This window comes from Oncorhynchus mykiss, chromosome 11 (assembly GCF_057628025.1).
Source record: "Oncorhynchus mykiss isolate SJ-2025 chromosome 11, ASM5762802v1, whole genome shotgun sequence".
Taxonomy (NCBI): Eukaryota; Metazoa; Chordata; class Actinopteri; order Salmoniformes; family Salmonidae; genus Oncorhynchus; species Oncorhynchus mykiss.
The window spans coordinates 31323935-31343393 of record NC_143032.1 but is presented as its reverse complement, the minus strand read 5'-3'; the positions used below and the strand labels follow the sequence as shown (position 1 = coordinate 31343393).

The window sequence follows — 19459 nt, the reverse complement described above, 5'->3', positions numbered from 1 at the left end:
GGGATACCTCGGGATTTTGGCATTTTATCTACTTCCCCACGTCAGATGAACTTGAGGATACAATTGTTGTATCTACGTGCGGTTTGAATGGGGTTGTTAACTAGCACTTGTGCAATTACTAACTAGGTTCTAGGGAGACGGCCTCAGAGCCAAATGAAACATACTCTCTCTTTCTGAGCACCTACAAGAATTATTATGCACACATAATGGTCTAGTTACTTTAGACAGGACGTTGGTCGGGGAGGATGGGTGGTTGTAATTCACGACCGTCGAGCAATCCAAAGGGTGCGTGTCCGAGTTACATCTGGAACAACTGTAGCATTTTATTCTCCCGTTCCTCTAACCCTTATTCTAAACTTAACCCAATTCACCTAACCTGCTATGTAAATTGGTAGGGATATTTAAGACAAACCGAAAGTTGGTTTAAGCAGTAACGCGTTTGTTATGGCATCAATTTTGACAAGGGAAACACAGCCTTTTCAGCCCATCCAGCCTATCCAAGCTCATTCTTTTTTTACATTAGCGACAAAGTTAGGCTACATCTGTCCATGCCCATCATGAAACGAGAGATGAGTACCTTGGTGAATAGCGGTGAACCTCATATTTGAGAAGTTATTTTCATGTAACAATTGCTTGTTTTCCATGTCATATGTTCAAAACCCAAGCCCTCCGTAGACTACCCTTACCCTAGGCCTGCTATAACGAAGGCTGGTTCAACAGCAATTATTTTTATTCGAATTTGATTCGAATTATAAACTGTATTTTAGACCTTATCAACAGCCTAGTGAATTTAATCTTGCTTATTGACGACGTTTGGCATGTCCACAGACTGCAATTTACAGTAGGCCCAGCCCCTATATCAGTGTGAATGCTATAGCCTATGTTTAATGTACACTATATATACAAACGTATGTGGAAACCCCTTCAAATGAGTGGATTTGGTTATTTCAGCCACACCTGTTGATGACAGGTGGGGGGGGGGGGGAATCGAGCACACAGCCATGCAATCTCCATAGACAAACATTGACAGTAGAATGGTTGAAGAGCTCAGTGACTTTTAAAGTGGCAATGCCATAGGATAACACCAACAAGTCAGCTCGTCAAATGTCTGCCCTGCTAGAGCTGCGCCGATCAACTGTAAGTGCTGTTATTATGAAGTGGAAACGTCTAGGATCAACAACGGCTCAGCCGCGAAGTGATAGGACACACTAGCTCATAGAACGGGACCGCCGAGTGCTGAAGCGCATAAAAATCGCCTGTCCTCGGTTGCAACACTCACTACAGAGTCTTAAACTGCCTCTGGAAGCAATTTCAGCACAAGAACTGTTCGTCGGGAGCTTCATGAAATGGGTTTCCATTGCCAAGCAGCCTAAGATCACCATGTGCAATGTCAAACCTTGGCTGGAGTGGTGTAAATCTCGCCGCGTTTGGAATCTGGAGCAATAGAAACTTGTTCTCTGGAGTGATGAATTGCACTTCACAATCTGGCAGTCCTACAGACGAATCTGGGTTTGGAGGAACCCAGGAGAATGCTACCTAGGAGGAATAATTGTCTGGGGCTGTTTTTCATGGTTCTGGCTAGGCCCCTTAGTTCCAGTGAAAGGAAACCTTAACACTACAGCATACAATGGCAGTCTAGACGATTACGTGCTTCCAACTTTGAGGCAACAGTTTGAGGAAGGCCCTTTCCTGTTTCAGCATGACAATGCCCCCTTGCACAAAGCAAGGTTCATACAGAAAGGATTTGTTGAGATCGGTGTGGAAGAACTTGACTGGTCTGTACAGAGGCCTGACCTCAATCCCATCGAACACCTTTGGGATGAATTGGAAGACTGACTGCGAGCCAGAACTAATCACCTGTCACGACTTCAAAGGATTGGAAGACTGATGGAGTGTTTCAATTCCCATATCATGTTCCTTATTTAACCCTCTGGCATACATTTCTGTTCTGTCCGTGATTGTTGGTGTCTTTAGTGGTTGTTGATTGTACTAGTGTGTATGTATGTTCCTATTTGGAATTTTGCATGACTTTTTGAGTAAACTCAGTTGTGTTGCTCATAACCTGTGTCCTGCGCCTGACTCTGCTCCATCTCTTCACCCAATCGTTGACATCACCCAACATCAGTGCCCGACCTCACTAATGCTCTTGTGGCTGAATGGAGGCAAGTCCTCGCAGCAATGTTACAACATCTAGTGGAAAGCCTTCCCAGAAGAGTGGAGGCTGTTCTAGTAGCAAAGTGGGGACCAACTCCATATTAATGCCCATGATTTTGAAATGAGATGTCCGATGAGCAGGTCATGTAGTGTATTTTCTTTTTGAAGCAATGCAATTAGAATAATGTAAACCGCAAACATGTTCAACATATTTTGCAAATATGGGGCAGGCTATTTAACGAACTAGGCTATAGCGGACAACATTCAAATTGGATTTGATGACAATACAATACATGAAAAACTGTAAATAAACAATTTGAAGCGACCACATTACAAATTGTTTAATCATCAAAACCCAGCACTTTCTCGCCACCGCCAGGAACTGCGCCCATAATTGGTTGTGAAAATAGAAACAATATTTCTGACACACCCCGGAACCTAAAGCGCTACCACCAGCCCTTAGATTTACCATTGCGTTAGGTTTATTGAAATAGAGCGCTAGGAGTGATTGGGAATCCAGCCATACTGAAGGAGTGTCCTAGGAATTAGGGGAATAAGGACTAGGGATATGGGCTAGTGGTAGATTAGGAATCCAGCCAATCACTGACCTTCCTGAGGGTGATGACACCCTCCTGTGTGCTCCTATTGGTTGAAATGTCGAACATGGCTGGGCCGTCACTGCTGGTGATTCGGTAGTTCATCTCAGCGTTCCTGCCAATGTCAGCGTCTGTAGCTCGCAGCGCGGCCACCGTCGAGCCGGGCTCTGACGACTCAGGAGCTTTGAACTCATACAGACCTGGAGGAAAGACACGGACACACACACATTAGTTGTTGTTATTCTGTAACACCTGGATCAACCCATTAATTCAAACATTTGAATCCATCTTAAAAGCCTACATTAATCAAACATTTATCATTTGTTCAACGTGAATATATTGGCACATACAATGTTATTTTTAACGGATGATTTCCTGGTTTGTGCCAGATAAATGAATGCTTCCCTGTCTGCTAGCTAAAGCACCTCACTGTATCTCATATGCTTAAATAAATAGCTGGCTTGGTCTGCAAAGGGATGGAAGTGATATACACACAGGCTGCAGAGACAAACACTACTGACACCCTCATAAAACACCCTGACAGCATTCTGGCAACGCCTGAGTCGGCAGGTCTCTGTCTCACGCACACACATACGCAGGCAGGCGTGTACACGAGCATACGCACAGACACACAGGCATGGAAACACACACACACCACTATGGAGAGGTTTCCCAGGCTAACAGGTATTTAGCATTGGGTCGAGAGGAGGAAGCATCAGTCTTGCAGACAACAATGATATCGCTGCCTGACACTCTGCCTCCTCCGGGTGTCCCATTACAATATCCACTTGCTCTCACTCTCTCTTTCTCCCTGGCCCCTCCCTTCATCCCTCCTTCCATCCCTCTATGTATTCCTCCCGTCTCACCTTCATTTACTTTCTATCCATCTCTACCCCCTACCTCTCTCTCTCTCCCTCCTTCCCCTCCTCTGTCCCTCCCACCCTCCCTCCCTGTCCTGTCCATTGAGGTGAGGTGCAGTGACAGTGTTTGTCTCCCTGTTGGGGAGAGTGATAAATGGAGGTAGGGTTTCTACGGTTGTGTGCATTTTGTCATGTGAAGAGCTGTTTGGCTTGTGTGCGTAACACACACACAGACACAGTGCTGTTATTGAGGGGAAACAGAATGACACCAGTAATCTGTCAATCTGATATATTTGCAATTCGCCAGATGCAACAGAGAGGGAAAGAGCAAGGGAGAGAGAGGAGAGAGGGGGACAAGACACAGCGTGTGAGAGGACATAGAGGGGGTGAAGGAGAGAAAGATGGTTGGCAAAAGAAACACTGAAAAGAAAAATAGAAACAAAGGACATTAGCGGAGCCACACACAGTGACATTGAGCGCATTGGAAAGAGAAAGACTGAGCGAGAGGATCTGGAATAACAGCAAGGGAGAGAAAAAAAAGTGATAGTTAGAAGGAGATAAAAAGAGAGCGAGAAAGAGATAAAAACCCACAGAGTACTCTTTTCATTTAATAGGGATTACCAGGCTGATCTGATGCACTGTGCAGGACCCTTCCCTCTGTCATATGGCTTTACATTTAATTATACCCAGCCTTCCAGAGAGCGCTGCAGTCGTACATGCACACACACACCGCAGCTGCAGCATCGCAGTACCAATCCACATTAATTTTGAAATTGACACCAGATGGAGGCTGCCTGTTTGGCACGAGCCTTCTGTATGGTGAACTAGGTTTGATTTTGTGTGTGTGTGTGTGTGTGTGTGTGTGTGTGTGTGTGTGTGTGTGTGTGTGTGTGTGTGTGTGTGTGTGTGTGTGTGTGTGTGTGTGTGTGTGTGTGTGTGTGTGTGTGTGTACATCTGTCTGTATATGTGTGCACTATACTCACTCTTGGGGAAGCGTGGTGGGTTGTCATTGACATCAGACAGGGTGATGCTGACTGTGGTGGTCCCTGATAGTCCCCCCATCTGGCCAGCCATGTCTTTAGCCTGGATCACAACGACATAGTTCTCCTTCGTCTCCCTGTCCATGTTTGGCAGGGCTGTCTTGATCACACCTGTAAGAAAAAGACAGAGAGATTAGATACTTTTGATACATACATTTCTTCATATATCAGTGTTCTGTAAGAATATATTTAAAATAATAATAACCAAATAGCACTCATGCCTTTCTTGCACTAACACTTACAGTACACTTGTCTTTTCTTTATAGCACTGACTTTGCTGATAGCTGTTTTATTGAGGAACATTTTTACTTACTATGACTGTGATACATGATTGCCTTTACCTAGCTATCTTAAGATGAATAACTAACTGTAAGTCGCTCTGGATAAACGTGTCTGCTAAATGACTACATATAATGTATGCATCAGTCGTGTAGTGTAGGGTAAACACACGTATATGCAGTTTAACACCTTTGTAATTTTGTGCAAGCATTTTACCCACCTTTTGTGAGAAAATGCACTGAAGGTATAGGGAGCATTACTCACCTCGAACGGCAGTCAGCCCTCACACACTGTTTTTTTTTAATCACTGCATCACTGTTATGTATGTATGCATGCAAAGTAATATCACAGTGTATGATGCACAAAATATAACTTTTGCACATTTCTTTAGAGCTCAGACACAAAGACATTGAGGTGAATATAGATGCTCTGTCTCTCTCTGGTACAGTTGTGTTCCATATACTGTACACATAAAAAATATATATCTGGTTTATCAGTCAGGACAGAGTCCTACAGTTGAAGTCTGAAGTTTCGATACACCTTAGCCAAATACATTTAAACTTAGTTTCACAATTCCTGACAATTAATCCTAGTAAAAAGTCCCTGTCTTAAATTAGTTAGGATCTCCATTTTTTTTAAGGATGTGAAATGTCAGAATAATAGTAAAGATAATTATTTATTTCAGCTTTTATTTCTTTCATCACATTCCCAGTGGGTCAGAAGTGGGTCACATACACTCAATTAGTATTTGGTAGCATTGCCTTTAAATTGTTTAACTTGGGTCAATCGTTTCAAGTAGCCTTCCACAAGCTTCCCATATTAAGTTGGGTGAATTTTGGCCCATTCCTCCTGACAGTGCTGGTGTAACTGAGTCAGGTTTGTAGGCCTCCTTGCTCGCACACGCTTTTTCAGTTCTGCCCACACATTTTCTATAGGATTGAAGTCAGGGCTTTGTTATGAGCACTCCAATACCTTGACTTTGTTGTCCTTAAGCCATCTTGACACAACTTCGGAAGTATGCTTGGGGTCATTGTCCATTTGCGACCAAACTTCAAATGATGACTTGAGATGACTTGAGTTGCTTCAATATATCCACATAATTGTCCTGCCACTCCTGTGCTTCACGGTTGGGATGGTGTTCTTCGGCTTACAAGCGTCCCCCTTTTTCCTCCAAACGTAACGATGGTCATTATGGCCAAACAGTTCTATTTTGTTTCATCAGACCAGAGGACATTTCTCCAAAACGTACGATCTTTGTCCCCATGTGCAGTTGCAAACCATAGTTTGACTTTCTTTATGGCGGTTTTGGAGCAGTGGCTTCTTCCTTGCTGAGCGGCCATTCAGGTTATGTCTATATAGGACTCGTTTTACTGTGGATGTAGATACTTTTGTACCTGTTTCATCCAGCATTTTCACAAGGTCCTTTGCTGTTGTTATTGGATCGATTGCACTTTTCACACCGGAGTACGTTTATATATAAGAGACAGAACGAGTCTCCTTCTTGAGCGGTATGACGTCTGCGTGGTCCCATGGTGTTTATACTTGTGTACTATTGTTTGCACAGATGAACGTGGTACCATCGGGCATTTGGAAATTGCTCCGAAGGATGAACCAGACTTCTACCATTTTTTTCTGAGGTCTTGGCTGATTTCTTTTGATTTTCCCATGATGTCAAGCAAACAGGCACTGAGTTTGAAGGTAGGCTTTGAAATACATCCACAGGTACACCTCCAATTTACTCAAAGTATGTCAATTAGCCAATCAGAAGCTTCTAAAGCCATGACACCATTTTCTGTAATTTTCCAAGCTGTTTAAAAGCACAGCAAACTTAGTTCATGTAAACTTCTGACTCACTGGAATTGTCTGTAAACAATTGTTGGAAAAATGAATTGTGTCATGCACAAAGTAGATCTCCTAACCGACTTGCCAAAACTATATTTTGTTAACAAGAAATTCGTGGAGTGGTTGAAAAACAAGTTTTAATGACTCCAACCTAAGTGTATGTAAACTTCCAACTTCAACTGTACATATTAAAAGCAGCGCTCTGCCTTCTTCTCCTCCTGTCTGTCAGATATTGAGCTGCCGTGGCTTTTGTCATCCATTTGAAGCATCAAAACTACAGAGACTGTTACAGTAAAATACAGAAATAGAAGTAAAAAACACTAGATCAATTGCATCGACAGAGTTCACGGGATCCAATCTCTTTTTCTAAAGAGGAAATTTGTTGAATATCAAACAATAGGCGATGTAAGGGCTGATGCAGCACATCACTCAACCCGAGATCTATGCAGCATCGGTGAAATGCACAGTGAATGCAGGGCTCTACAACTCTCATCCTGCTCTTTTATCACATAGGATGTGGCAGCAGGAGAGGAGTAAGGCACAAAGGTGCGTGTGTGTGTGAAGCGCTGAGAGATGACGCAGCAGCGTTCGTTTTTCCTAACAAAGCACAATCTTACTCGCTGAAGGACCGCCAGCGACTCGCTCCTGAAAAACATGCTAGTCCGTTCAAGTAGTGCTGAGGGGGAAAATACACACGTGTATTCAATATAGAGTTACAATATATTGTGTGCATGTGTACACCAATACACAGTCTCTGAATGCATCTCTCTTCCCTATCTATTTTTATCTTTCTTCTCTCTCTCATTCTCCCTCGCTCTACTTGTTATTTCTCTCACTCTCTGTCTATTCTCTCTCTTTCTCTCACTCCACACAAACAAACAGGGGAAGACATACAGAGAGAGAGAGAGAGAGATTCATGCTGTTGTCCAAGCCTGCCTTTGTGTAGGGGGGATGTCAGCTTACATGGCACATCTGGGATAAACCATATTAATGTGAAGCCCTGCACTAATCTGCAAATAGATTTTTTTGTTGCAATTTCCCTTTTGTTTAAGCAAACAAAACACCAGGGTCCATTCCAAAGCACACATGACACATTATTAAATCTAGCAGTGATGGCTGAGCCATGGGATTGAAAGGCGGTGGTTGGCAGAGGTTCTGCCCTTCTTTTCTGTCATGTCGCTTCAGTCTGACATGGGAGTTAATGGTCATGTTGCACGCACACTCACACACAAACACACACACACACACACACACACACAGTCTCCGTGGTAATGACGGGTAGTGCACTTTTCGCAACCTGGTTCACTCTCAGTAGGTCTTTAGGTTGCATTCGGGTGCAAGATGACATCAGTAAGACAGGGAAGTGGCACCTTGTGTGTGCTGTTCCCGGTTGACTCTCTGGGAACATTTGCTCCCTCAAGCCACCGATAGACTATAGAAGGTAATTATTATAGAACTCTGTATTTGCATTGTAATTGACCCTACCTCTCCTTTCTGTCTACAGAAGAAGAAGAAAGATGGGGTGCCTGTTTACACTGACCTGTGTTGGGATCTACAGAGAAGTATGGCTGTCCCTGTAGGATGCTGTAGACCACCCTGGCACTGTTACCATACGTGGCGTCGTCAGCGTCTGTAGCGGTCACCTGCATCACCACTGTGCCTGGGGAAGGAAGGAGGGAGGAGAAGAAGAAAGAGAGTGACTTGGTGAGCAAAGTTATACACATGAAATGGAGTCTAGGGGTGTTGGGGAACGCTCTCAATAGCACAAGACAACTTCCTGAATAAGGCCAATAAAGTGAACTGGACTGAACTGAAGTATATGTATGTCTGTGTCACAAATTTCACCATATTCCCTTTATAGTACATTACTTTTGACCATATGGCTCTGGTCAAAAGAAGTGCACTATCGAACTGGAAAACCTAATGAATTTAATGTGATCTTATGTGAAGTTAATGTGATAACATGTGACAACATGTAAAATCAACATGTGATAATATGAAACTACATATGAAATCAATGATCTCATGTGTAATAAATGTGACAACATGGGGATGCGATTTTTCAACGTGATACCATGAATCTACAAGTGAAAACATTTTGAACGTTTTTCACATGTGAAAGTGCAATTCCACATTAGGGTTGAATGGCAGCAACCTGGTTACCGAGATTAACCGGGATTTATCCGCCCAAAACCACACCCTTTTGCAGGGATAAATAACTGCGAGAAACCGGTAAATTATGATAAATTATTTATATGAACAGCATGGTGTGAAATGGAACTGTTAAATGATATAACATATCTAAATATGGCTTCTCTATGGCCTCTGCGTGAGGAATCATCAACACTCAGGGTGGGGACAGACAGCCCATCTCGGGATGGAGCACAGTTCACAATGCATGTAGAACTACAGTATCATCTCATCATGGTAACTTTTTTTGTGACAGGTAGGCCTACATTTGCTGCAGCATAGTCTATGCTACAGTAATAAAGACTGAATGTGCGTCTCATTCACACATCTCCATCTGGCTTTCGGGGTGGGGGGGGTCACCTTATTTTTGAATTGTAAAGATGTTTTATTGCAGCTGCAGACTATTTAAAATCAGCCTATCACTCGGATATCGTTGCTTTAAATCAGTGCACGCGCGAGCGCACTCTCGCAGTCTTTCTCTCTCTCCATCAACTCCATTCAAATTGCATCCAAAATAGATCATCCTTCTCTAGATTGCTATATAGCCCTATAAATAGATGTCCTGGCCCGCCTCTTTCAGGTAACAAATTCAATGCAGTATTAGCCTTATATTTAGCTAATGAATGAGGGGTTATGTATAATAAGCTTCTAACTTATAGCTTCTGTTTCTTGCGCAATAGGAATGCACCGTGTGCTCCACTGGCCTCTCTCCTTAAAAAATGCTCCTCAGCTCTTGGAGTCTCATGCAGGAAAAGCTAGACTAGAATAGCTTGCTGAACATTTGTTTTTACATTTCTTATACCAATAGATTATTCGAAGAGGGACGCAAGCTATTGTTTGCTGATTGTAAAATACAGCAGCCAGTAGAACTCACGGGTAGTTTGAAAGAAAGGGTGAATGCGCGATGCTATAGCAGTTAGTTTATTCAGACCCATAACCATTCTATCTTTGTCAGGAGAAGTGAAAGCCTTCTGCTTCTAATTCTAGTTCTTTATTATTCAAGGATGTCATTACAATGATGAAGATTAGGACAACAAAAGTTATTTAATTTAACTGTTGAAAGCGAGGAAGGAATGAAGCAACAATAGAGAGAAAGAGGAGGTAGGCTAATAATATTAGGGGAAATATTATGAAATGTATATATGCGTCAGGCTACTAATTATACAAATAAGCTCTATTATATTTCTAGAAATCAAATTAGTTAGCCTATACTTGTTACTTTGTAGGCCGCATGTGCTGCATCAGAATCACATGTTCTCTCCCTGCTTTATCAAGGTTTGAACGATGTGTGTAATTCCAGTCCATATAATACAGTATAATACAGTAATACAGTTCACACTCAAAAGTATTTGCCTACTGGAGCTTGTTTAATTTATTTACCCAAGAGAGCATAGCTACATCTATGGACTTTTATGTTTTTATGTTGTGCGTAATGTGCAGTAGCCTATATCATATAGCCTATGTATTGGATAACGCCACAATCATTCGTTTTTTTTTGGGGGGGGGGGGGCTTGGGCTCATAAAACGTATTTAATTTAGGGCTCATAAAATGTATGTAATGTATGGCTCATCAGACTCAGGTAGCATCAGGCTTGAATTTAAAAAAAAGTCTAATCCATACATAGGTTTATTTATATGCTTTATGATGCTTTTGAATGACACTTCCGGTTTTGGCAGGAGAAAAGTGATTTATTCTCGGGATTGAACATATGTCAAATACAGTGAAAATATTCAACCCTATTCCACATGTGAGTTAAGGTTTTCTTACAAGAAGCTCTTTCACATGGAAATGCTCATTCCTGTAATGAGTGCGCTGAGAGTCGGGAAGCAAGTTCAGGGAGTGTTTTAAGAAATAAATGTAACATAATACAAAACACAGACAGGAAACAGAAACGGAAACAATAGCGCCTGGGGAAGGAACCAAAGGGAGTGACATAAATAGGGCAGGTAATCAAGGAGGTGATGCATTCCAGGTGAGTGTCAAATTGGGCAAATGCGCGTAACGCTGGTGACAGGTGTGCGCCACAAACGAGCAGCCTGGTGACCTAGAGGCCGGAGAGAGAGCACACCTGATAATTCCAGATGTGAGGTGGATATATGTTATTCTCCTCACATGTGAAAAGGTGGTGTTAACATGTTAACTTTACATTGAATACACGTGAACTATACACAACTGACCGCACACGTGTCTTTTTTGTTTTCACGTGAATATTTCAGCTCCACATGTGAAAACAGTTATTTCACATGTGAAAATGCGATTTTCAAATATTAATATCTGATTTTCACATGTGAAACTGCAAATGTCTTGTTTTTGTTTTTGTAAGGGAAGTCATGAAATGGAATCGGGATTTTAAGGTAACTGGTATGCTGTTCAGCTAAAATAGTGTAAAAATCTTTAATCAATGACAATATGATTACATTTGGCATGATCACTTAGGCAACGGCTATGATCCATTTTCCTTATCAAAGAGGCAGAGAATGATATTCCAAGGGAACAAAGGAGAGAAGTTTTAGTCAAATGGTACGTTCCAACGATGCCTAGCGGGGCCCAGTGTTGCCTCATTAAATGCATAAGAAGAATGAATTTAGTTAATGGAAATTAACATAAATATAGAATTGTGCTACAGATTGGAATTGGGAATTGTAACCAACTGAAACTTGTTCTAATTCAGTGGCAAAGTGAGATCTGCAAGGATGAATATAAGTGGGCACGTTACATTACTGCCAAACTGCCAAACATCTGAAGTTTATTTTCTCTTCAACCTCTTACTTTATAAATAAACTAATGTTCAAGCTTAGTGATATGATGATATCTCCTCTCTGAAGAAGGAATTGTCAGGATTTCACAAGACAAATAATGTACAGTGGATTGCACTATAAAGGCAGGTTCACAACAGGTCCACTTTCAGGCTGTGGCATCACACCTCACTTGTTACAACAGGCAACTGCTTTTCCTACTTAGATGTGGTGAACGGAGTGACGGGGTTTGTCACCTGCCTGTGTTGTGTCACCACTGTCACTCACACTTACAGCACCAGGAGAGAACAAAGTTCTTTAACTCTGTAAAGTTAGACGTTCTAAGTCGTCATTTCCATCAGTTGCGTTTTTTTTGACGTGAGCGATGATGAAAGCTAATGTACTGATGAGAGTGTGGCTTTACGCAGGTGTTAGAGAGTGTGTTCGTGTTCAGAGTACACGTCATATATCTTCAGCCATCTACCCACTGAACTGGATAGATTATGCAGATTCCAGCTATTGGCATACACATGACCGAAATATAGACTGTTTCATCCCGTGTTTAATGTGTTGTAATTGAACACTGAACAGTGTATTCAAAAGATTAGCTTAAGTATCTGATATAATCAGCATTGTTGGACCGCTTTACCTTGTTTGTTTCGCTGTAATGAACCAGTGCATGGCCTGTAATCATTCTCATTTAATGACTCAATATCTACGTCTCAAATGGCACCATATTCCCTATGTGGTGCACTACTTTTGACCGAGGCCCAGAGCCATATGGGACCTGGTTAAAGGGGTGCAGTATGTACGTAAGGAATAAAATGCCATTTGGGACGCATTCAATCTCTCCTCTCATTACTATGATTGATAAAGCCCTCATTGATCCAATGAGATAGGCATTTGCTTGTAACAACTCTATCGTGTCTCACACATCATAAGCCTTCTAATGCTGCTATTCATTGCAGATACAAGACTGGAATGTATTATTACCACTGACTGCTTGGAATCCCCCTCTTTCATAATGATTTCCAGGCTATCAGTTTAACTGCGCTGTTTAAAAACGTTCGGTCAAGCTGTGAGTTAGTTACACCCAAGGCACAAGTGGTTGATTTGGATTTAGGGATGCACTCTGTAGCCTATGTATCCAGTGGTGACATCTCTGGTACATGTGTGAAGTAGGGGCTAATGCAGATGTAGGATCTTAATTTGATCACTCTTTTGTAGCTTAGAATTTTCCTGCAGAGCAAGAAATGCAAAATTGTGGTGTATTTCAGCTTAAAAAGGCTTTTCAAGTTAGTTATTTCCCATTTGAAATTTCAGACATATTTTCTCGAAAGAAAAGTGCATCAACCCGTACAAAAATGTTCATTAATTATAATCCGTATAGTAATTCACATTTCCTGTTGCCACAAGATTATTTTCCTGCTATAGCAAACAGGCAAATGTTCAAATCCTACATCTGTACCAAGTGTGGACATCTCAGGTACATTTGTGATGTAGAAGCTCATACGTACCCAGTGGGGAGATCTTTACATGTGTGAAGTAGGGGTTAGGGTGTAGGAGTTCATACATACCCAATGGGGACATCTCAGGTACGTGTGTGAAGTAGGGATCCTTGGTAAACTTGGGTTCATTGTCGTTGATGTCATGGATCTTGATAATAAACTCTGACTCTCCCTCTAGAGAGGTGTTAGTGATTCTGTTGACGGCTTTGGCCCGGAGTGTGTAGTAGGCCTTCTCCTCCCGGTCTAGCCTCTTAGTGGCGTGGATATCTCCTGAGTTCTCATCAATGATGAACAGAGTCCCGGCTCCGTCGCCAGTCAGGACGTACCGTATGCTACCGTCACCCCGGTCCCCGTCTGAGTGGAGCTGTGGAGCGATGAGAAGTCAGTTCTCAGTAGCACTAGATCACAATAAAAAATATTTGTAATTAAACGGTTGCTAAAATTCTATCACCTCGCCAAATGTCAGTTTGTGACAAAACAAGCAATTACTGTAAAGAAACATTGTACACTCTAAACCTCTGTGAAATATATTTTAATAACCCCAAATATTGTATATTCAGCTGTTTGAAGCTGGTGTACAAAACCGAAAGGACAAAGAAGCAAAAGTGATGTGTGTTCATACAACCTGCCATTTACTAACTCGGAGAAGATCAGATGCCTTTATTAACATGTTGTAGAAACATGACATGACCGTTCCACTTCTGACTGGGTCTTCTCTCCTCATCTCCTCTTCATCCCTCCTCTCCTCCCCCTCTCCTCTTCAATCCTCTCCTCTCCTCTTCAAACCTCTCCTATCCTCACCTTCTCCTCTCCCCTCCTTTCCTCTACACTCCTCTCCTCTCCACACCTCTCCTCTCTACTATTTGCTGTCTCTCCTGATGCGGCCTGTTTCTTTCTGCATGAACAACAGCTTAGCTTGCGCTGACATTTTAATTCAGCCACCAAATCCCCTCAACATATTTATCTCCGGGAACTCATCAAAAGCTTGTCTACGTCCTGAATGGCACCCTATTCCCTATATAGTGCATTACTTAGGAAATGCAATAAATAGGGAATAGGGTGCCATTTGGGCCACAACCCTTGTCTTTCCTATTTTTCCTCATGCTGTCTTCCCTCCTTTTTTATTTATTTTAACCACCAAGGACATGGTGATAATTGCAGATGAAAGTAAAGGGCAGAGGCAGACACGTTTGCATGCACACAAGAACACAGTGCACATACAGTATATGCTAATAAACATACACATGACCAAATACATCTTTCCACCTATACAGGCATACGGTATCTGTCTGTGTGTGTGATGCGTACAGTATGTGCGTCAGCTGAGGAGCTATCGGAGTGGTGGGTGTGACCTCTGAGTGTGTGTGACCATATGTGGTGTGTGACTTGCTAGCTTCTGGTTCTGGACAGAAGGAGTATATTAGATTGTGCAGTGAGTGGAGCACTGCAACAGAATGGCACCCTATTCCCTAAATACAGTACAGTAGGAAAAATTGAGCCATTTGGGATAAAGACAGTATGCAACCTCACTCTCGTTATGACATATGAATGAGTTTTTATTCCAGGTGCTGGAAGGCTTAATATTACTAATTCATTGTGTTCTGTGTGGAAACAAAGCTGTGGAAGCAAAATGGCTGCCTTTTAAGATTAGTATCTTTAAGATTGTTGCATTTGCTTGTTGTAAACACTGAAAGATACAGTAAGTGAAAGCAATGATAACCAAGCTGGGAGAAGCTAGCTACTGACTGTTTATGTGTGTGGTTCTGTTGTGCCGAACCATCTGAAAAGTCAGAGAGTCAGTTGAGTGAAAATAAAGTTATTCAACATCATTATCTTCCAAACTGCTTTAGCGCGCAATGCCTCATTACAGCCCTGCGTGCGTCTTTCTCTGTCTGCCACTGTTTGTGACCCCTCCCGTCTCCCTCCTCTTTCAGTCACCCACTCTACCACCCCTCGCTATGATGGAAGTTAATTTACGTCCCAATCTGGGTGCCTCCTACTCAAATTAGGAGAAAAACCTCTCCCAGAAATCAATCCAGCAGCCAGACGTGCATTCACAATGGCCCCTGATCAATTTCTATTGAAAATGTAATTAAAGCGTCACTAGGGGAAGAGCGAAGCCACATGTGCAATGAGCATGGCCACCAGGCGCCCTCCAGAAGTAGATGCAGGGCCCTTTCTCCTCCGTCCTCCGTGATATCACTTCATAATGACATAGAGCAAAGGAGGGGCACTATGTTCAAAAGTAGTGCACTAGGGAATAGGGTGCCATTTGGGATGCACACGAAGACAATGCTTCAGTGTTACGGCCACTAGCTCCATAGGAGACATTTGGTAACGTGTGCATCCCATAGTCTAAAAAATAAAAATAGGTTACGAGACAATAGTTTGGAAAGGCAACATCAACCAAATTTGCAAGATAAACTGTTGAACATTTGTGTGTGTGTGTGTGTGTGTCAGGGGGGGGGGGGGGGGGGGGTCTAGGTGAGAGAGGGGCAGAGGTCTGTTTGGGAGGGGTTGGGTGAGTGAGTGACAAAAATGTAGACTTCCTACTACAGGCCATTGTTATGGGTAACAATCCTTCGTAGAAGTGCTTATATTATTACATGTATTATATGTGGGAATATATATATATACACTGCAAAAAAAAATAAAGGGAACACTTAAACAACACAATGTAACTCCAAGTCAATAACACTTCTGTGAAATCAAACTGTCCACTTAGGAAGCAACACTGATTGACAATAAATCTCACATGCTGTTGTGCAAATGGAATAGACAACAGGTGAAAATTATAGGCAATTAGCAAGACACCCCCAATAAAGGAGTGGTTCTGCAGGTGGTGACCACAGACCACTTCTCAGTTCCTATGCTTCCTGGCTGATGTTTTGGTCACTTTTGAATGCTGGCGGTGCTTTCACTCTAGTGGTAGCATGAGACGGAGTCTACAAACCACACAAGTGGCTCAGGTAGTGCAGCTCAACCAGGATGGCACAGCAATGCGAGCTGTGGCAAGAAGGTTTGCTGTGTCTGTCAGCATAGTGTCCAGAGCATGGAAGTGCTACCAGGAGACAGGCCATTACATCAGGAGACGTGGAGGAGGCAGTAGGAGGTCAACAACCCAGCAGCAAGACCGCTACCTCCGCCTTTGTGCAAGGAGGAGCAGGAGGAGCACTGCCAGAGCCCTGCAAAATGACCTCCAGCAGGCCACAAATGTGCATGTGTCTGCTCAAACGGTCAGAAACAGACTCCATGAGGGTGGTATGAGGGCCCGACGTCCATAGGTAGGGGTTGTGCTTACAGCACAACACCGTGCAGGATGTTTGGGATTTGCCAGAGAACACCAAGATTGGCAAATTCTGACATGACAGAGTCTGGAGACGCCGTGGAGAACGTTCGGCTGCCTGCAGCATCCTCCAGCACTACCGGTTTGGCGGTGGGTCAGTCATGGTGTGGGGTGGCATTTCTTTGGGGGGCCGCACAGAGGTAGCCTGACTGCCATTAGGTACCGAGATGAGATCCTCAGATCCCTTGTGAGACCATATGCTGGTGCGGTTGGCCCTGGGTTCCTCCTAATGCAAGACAATGCTAGACCTCATGTGACTGGAGTGTGTCAGCAGTTCCTGCAAGAGGAAGGCATTGATGCTATGGACTGGCCCGCCCATTCCCCAGACCTGAATCCAATTGAGCACATCTGGGACATCATGTCTCGCTCCATCCACCAACGCCACGTTGCACCACAGACTGTCCAGGAGTTGGTGGATGCTTTAGTCCAGGTCTGGGAGGAGGCCCCTCAGGAGACCATCCGCCACCTCATCACGAGCATGCCAAGGCGTTGTAGGGAGATCATACAGGCACGTGGAGGCCACACACACTACTGAGCCTCATTTTGACTAGTTTTAAGGACATTACATCAAAGTTGGATCAGCCTGTAGTGTGGTTTTCCACTTTAATTTTGAGTGTGACTTCAAATCCAGACCTCCATAGGTTGATACATTTGATTTCCATTGATAATTTACCCTCCATAAACGTAACGGAAATATACCAGGAGCTGTGCCAGGTCCACCACGTCTGTTGACTTATCCAGCTGTAGCCAATAGAATTCACAGGCTTGTATGCGAAGCAATAATTGATTCAAAACATCTCCTGCCATGTTACTGATGCGTTGTAAAACAGTGTTGTTTGATGAACGATTGTATGTATAGTTTTTTGGGCCTTTTCCCCCAGCATTGTCCCAGCCATATCCGCGGCAGCAGGAAGAATTAAATCCCCCACAATAGTATGGGGCTTGCCTGTCCTAGCCACTCGGTAGCTCACCATAAGACGCATCTAGACCTTTCTTATTAATGGTATCTGTTGCTTTTATACATGTCTTACTACTCGAAAGTCATCTTAATTCTCGCTCAAAAAACTCCTGTGGCTTATTTTTCAACTTGGCATGTTTTGTTTCTAAATGTCTGCACAAGAGTGAAGGTTTCATCGAGTTGTGAGATAGTACTTTTGCACATATAACACACTACTGCTGAGGAAAGGCACTACTCCCAATATAAGTGAACCCCAAATCAATGTAGTTCTCATCATATTTGCGCCTCTTCAATGGTCCAACATCCCTGTCTGTTGTTCGGTGCTTTCCCGGGTAAGGGGGTAGTAGCTCTTCGGCTGCATCAGATTCACAACTGTCAATGTCCATGCTCGATGGGCGAACAACAAATGTAGAATTACTGATGCTAGCATTGGATGTGCTCGTGGAAGCAGAACAACTTGTGTCGTCGACAGGTGCAGGTGTAGTACTGCTGGTAGTAGCAGTACTACCAGTAGAGCTGGTATGTGTCTCTGTTGACGCAGGCCTTACTTCTTTTAACCATTTATACCCTTTTGAGCAAACGGAATGAGCAGCAGCTACATTTGGCTACATACGACAGTTAGTGGAATTCCTGCAATAGAGTAACGGTTAATGTGATTAGATGTTAATTATTTGACTAGGCTACCTGTATTTGACATTGTGTTATTATTTCGCTGAACACTAAATGGTTTAATTACATTTTTGGCAGTGAAACGAGGCTACTCATGCGAGAAAAAAAACTCACGCAAATGCATAGCCCCGTTGCAAAATATAAATCGACTGTTTTTTAAATGTGATAAAAAAATCACATGTTTATTTGGCGTACCCCCGATGGTATTGCACATACCCCCAGAGTCCAACGGTGGAAAGCTTTACACCCCTCCAGCCAACTCTTGGCATTGCGCTTGGTGATCTTAGCTTTGTGTGCCGCTGCTCAGCCATGGAAAAACCCATTTCATGAAGCTCCCGACGAACAGTTCTGGTGCTGACATTGCTTCCAGAGGCATTTTGGAACTCGGAAGTGAGTGTTTCAACTGAGGACAGATGATTTTTCCGTGCTAAACTCTTCAGAATTTGCCGGTCCCGTTCTGTGAGCTTGGGTGGCCTACCATTTTGTGGCTGAGCCGTTGTTGCTCCTAGACGTTTCCACTTCATAATAGCAGCACTTATAGTTCACCGGACAGCTCTAGCAGTGCAGAAATTTGACGAACTGGCTAAAACAAGCAATAGAAAACTGGTTGACATTTTTGTTTAATCTACCGGAAAAGACAGAACAAATACCATAACAAATATTATGGTTAAACTCGAATATACTAATTGATCAAAATACTTTTTTGGGGGAGAAATAAAATCTAAAACGACATAATCTTTGTAAATTATATCATAAATAGGACTGGTGGAGTTGTCACACATGCAGGAAAATCTGGAAATGTCTGCTCTATCCAAAATTACAACCAATTTATTGCAACGTTACAGCAAAAATGGAGGAGGCAAGTGGAAAGGGGAGAAGGTAAAGAACTTGTCTGTCGGACCTGCATTTAATACCAAAATTGGATAAAGAAAATTGTGATAAATAAAAAAGTATACCAGTTTCAGTTTTCGATGTACCGATTCCATGGCACATGGTTTATGAAACATTTATACAAAACGATGCCAGATTCAAAACTTCGAGTTTTACAATTTAAAATATAATACTAAATTCTTGCAACCAATAGAATGTTATAAATACAGGGGATACAACCATCCCAGCTCTGTTGATTTTGTTGCAAAGAGACTCATTAGATCATTTGTTTTGTTACTGCTTGTTTTTGGACACATGCTCAATAACAGCTGAAATATTGCAACATATACTTGGAGCTAACTCTGCAAATAGCACTGCTGGGTGATTTGAAAAATCTTAGTCAATCAATCA

At 42.7% G+C, this 19459-nt stretch overlaps 1 protein-coding gene and 1 long non-coding RNA gene across 2 annotated transcripts in view; both read right to left on the bottom strand.

Moving 5' to 3' along the window:
* The window catches only part of LOC149979544 (uncharacterized), a 1100972-nt gene that overhangs the window by 389760 nt on the left and 691753 nt on the right, over positions 1-19459 (bottom strand). The gene's annotated exons all lie outside the window — the stretch shown is intronic.
* The window catches only part of LOC110535568 (cadherin-6), a 79334-nt gene that overhangs the window by 9819 nt on the left and 50056 nt on the right, over positions 1-19459 (bottom strand). Inside the window, exons 3-6 of the mRNA XM_021620633.3 lie at positions 13275-13569; positions 8312-8431; positions 4594-4761; positions 2763-2950 (exon numbers count right to left, since the gene is read on the bottom strand). Coding sequence (XP_021476308.2) covers positions 2763-2950; positions 4594-4761; positions 8312-8431; positions 13275-13569 — 771 coding nt within the window. The remainder of the gene's footprint in view (positions 1-2762; positions 2951-4593; positions 4762-8311; positions 8432-13274; positions 13570-19459) is intronic.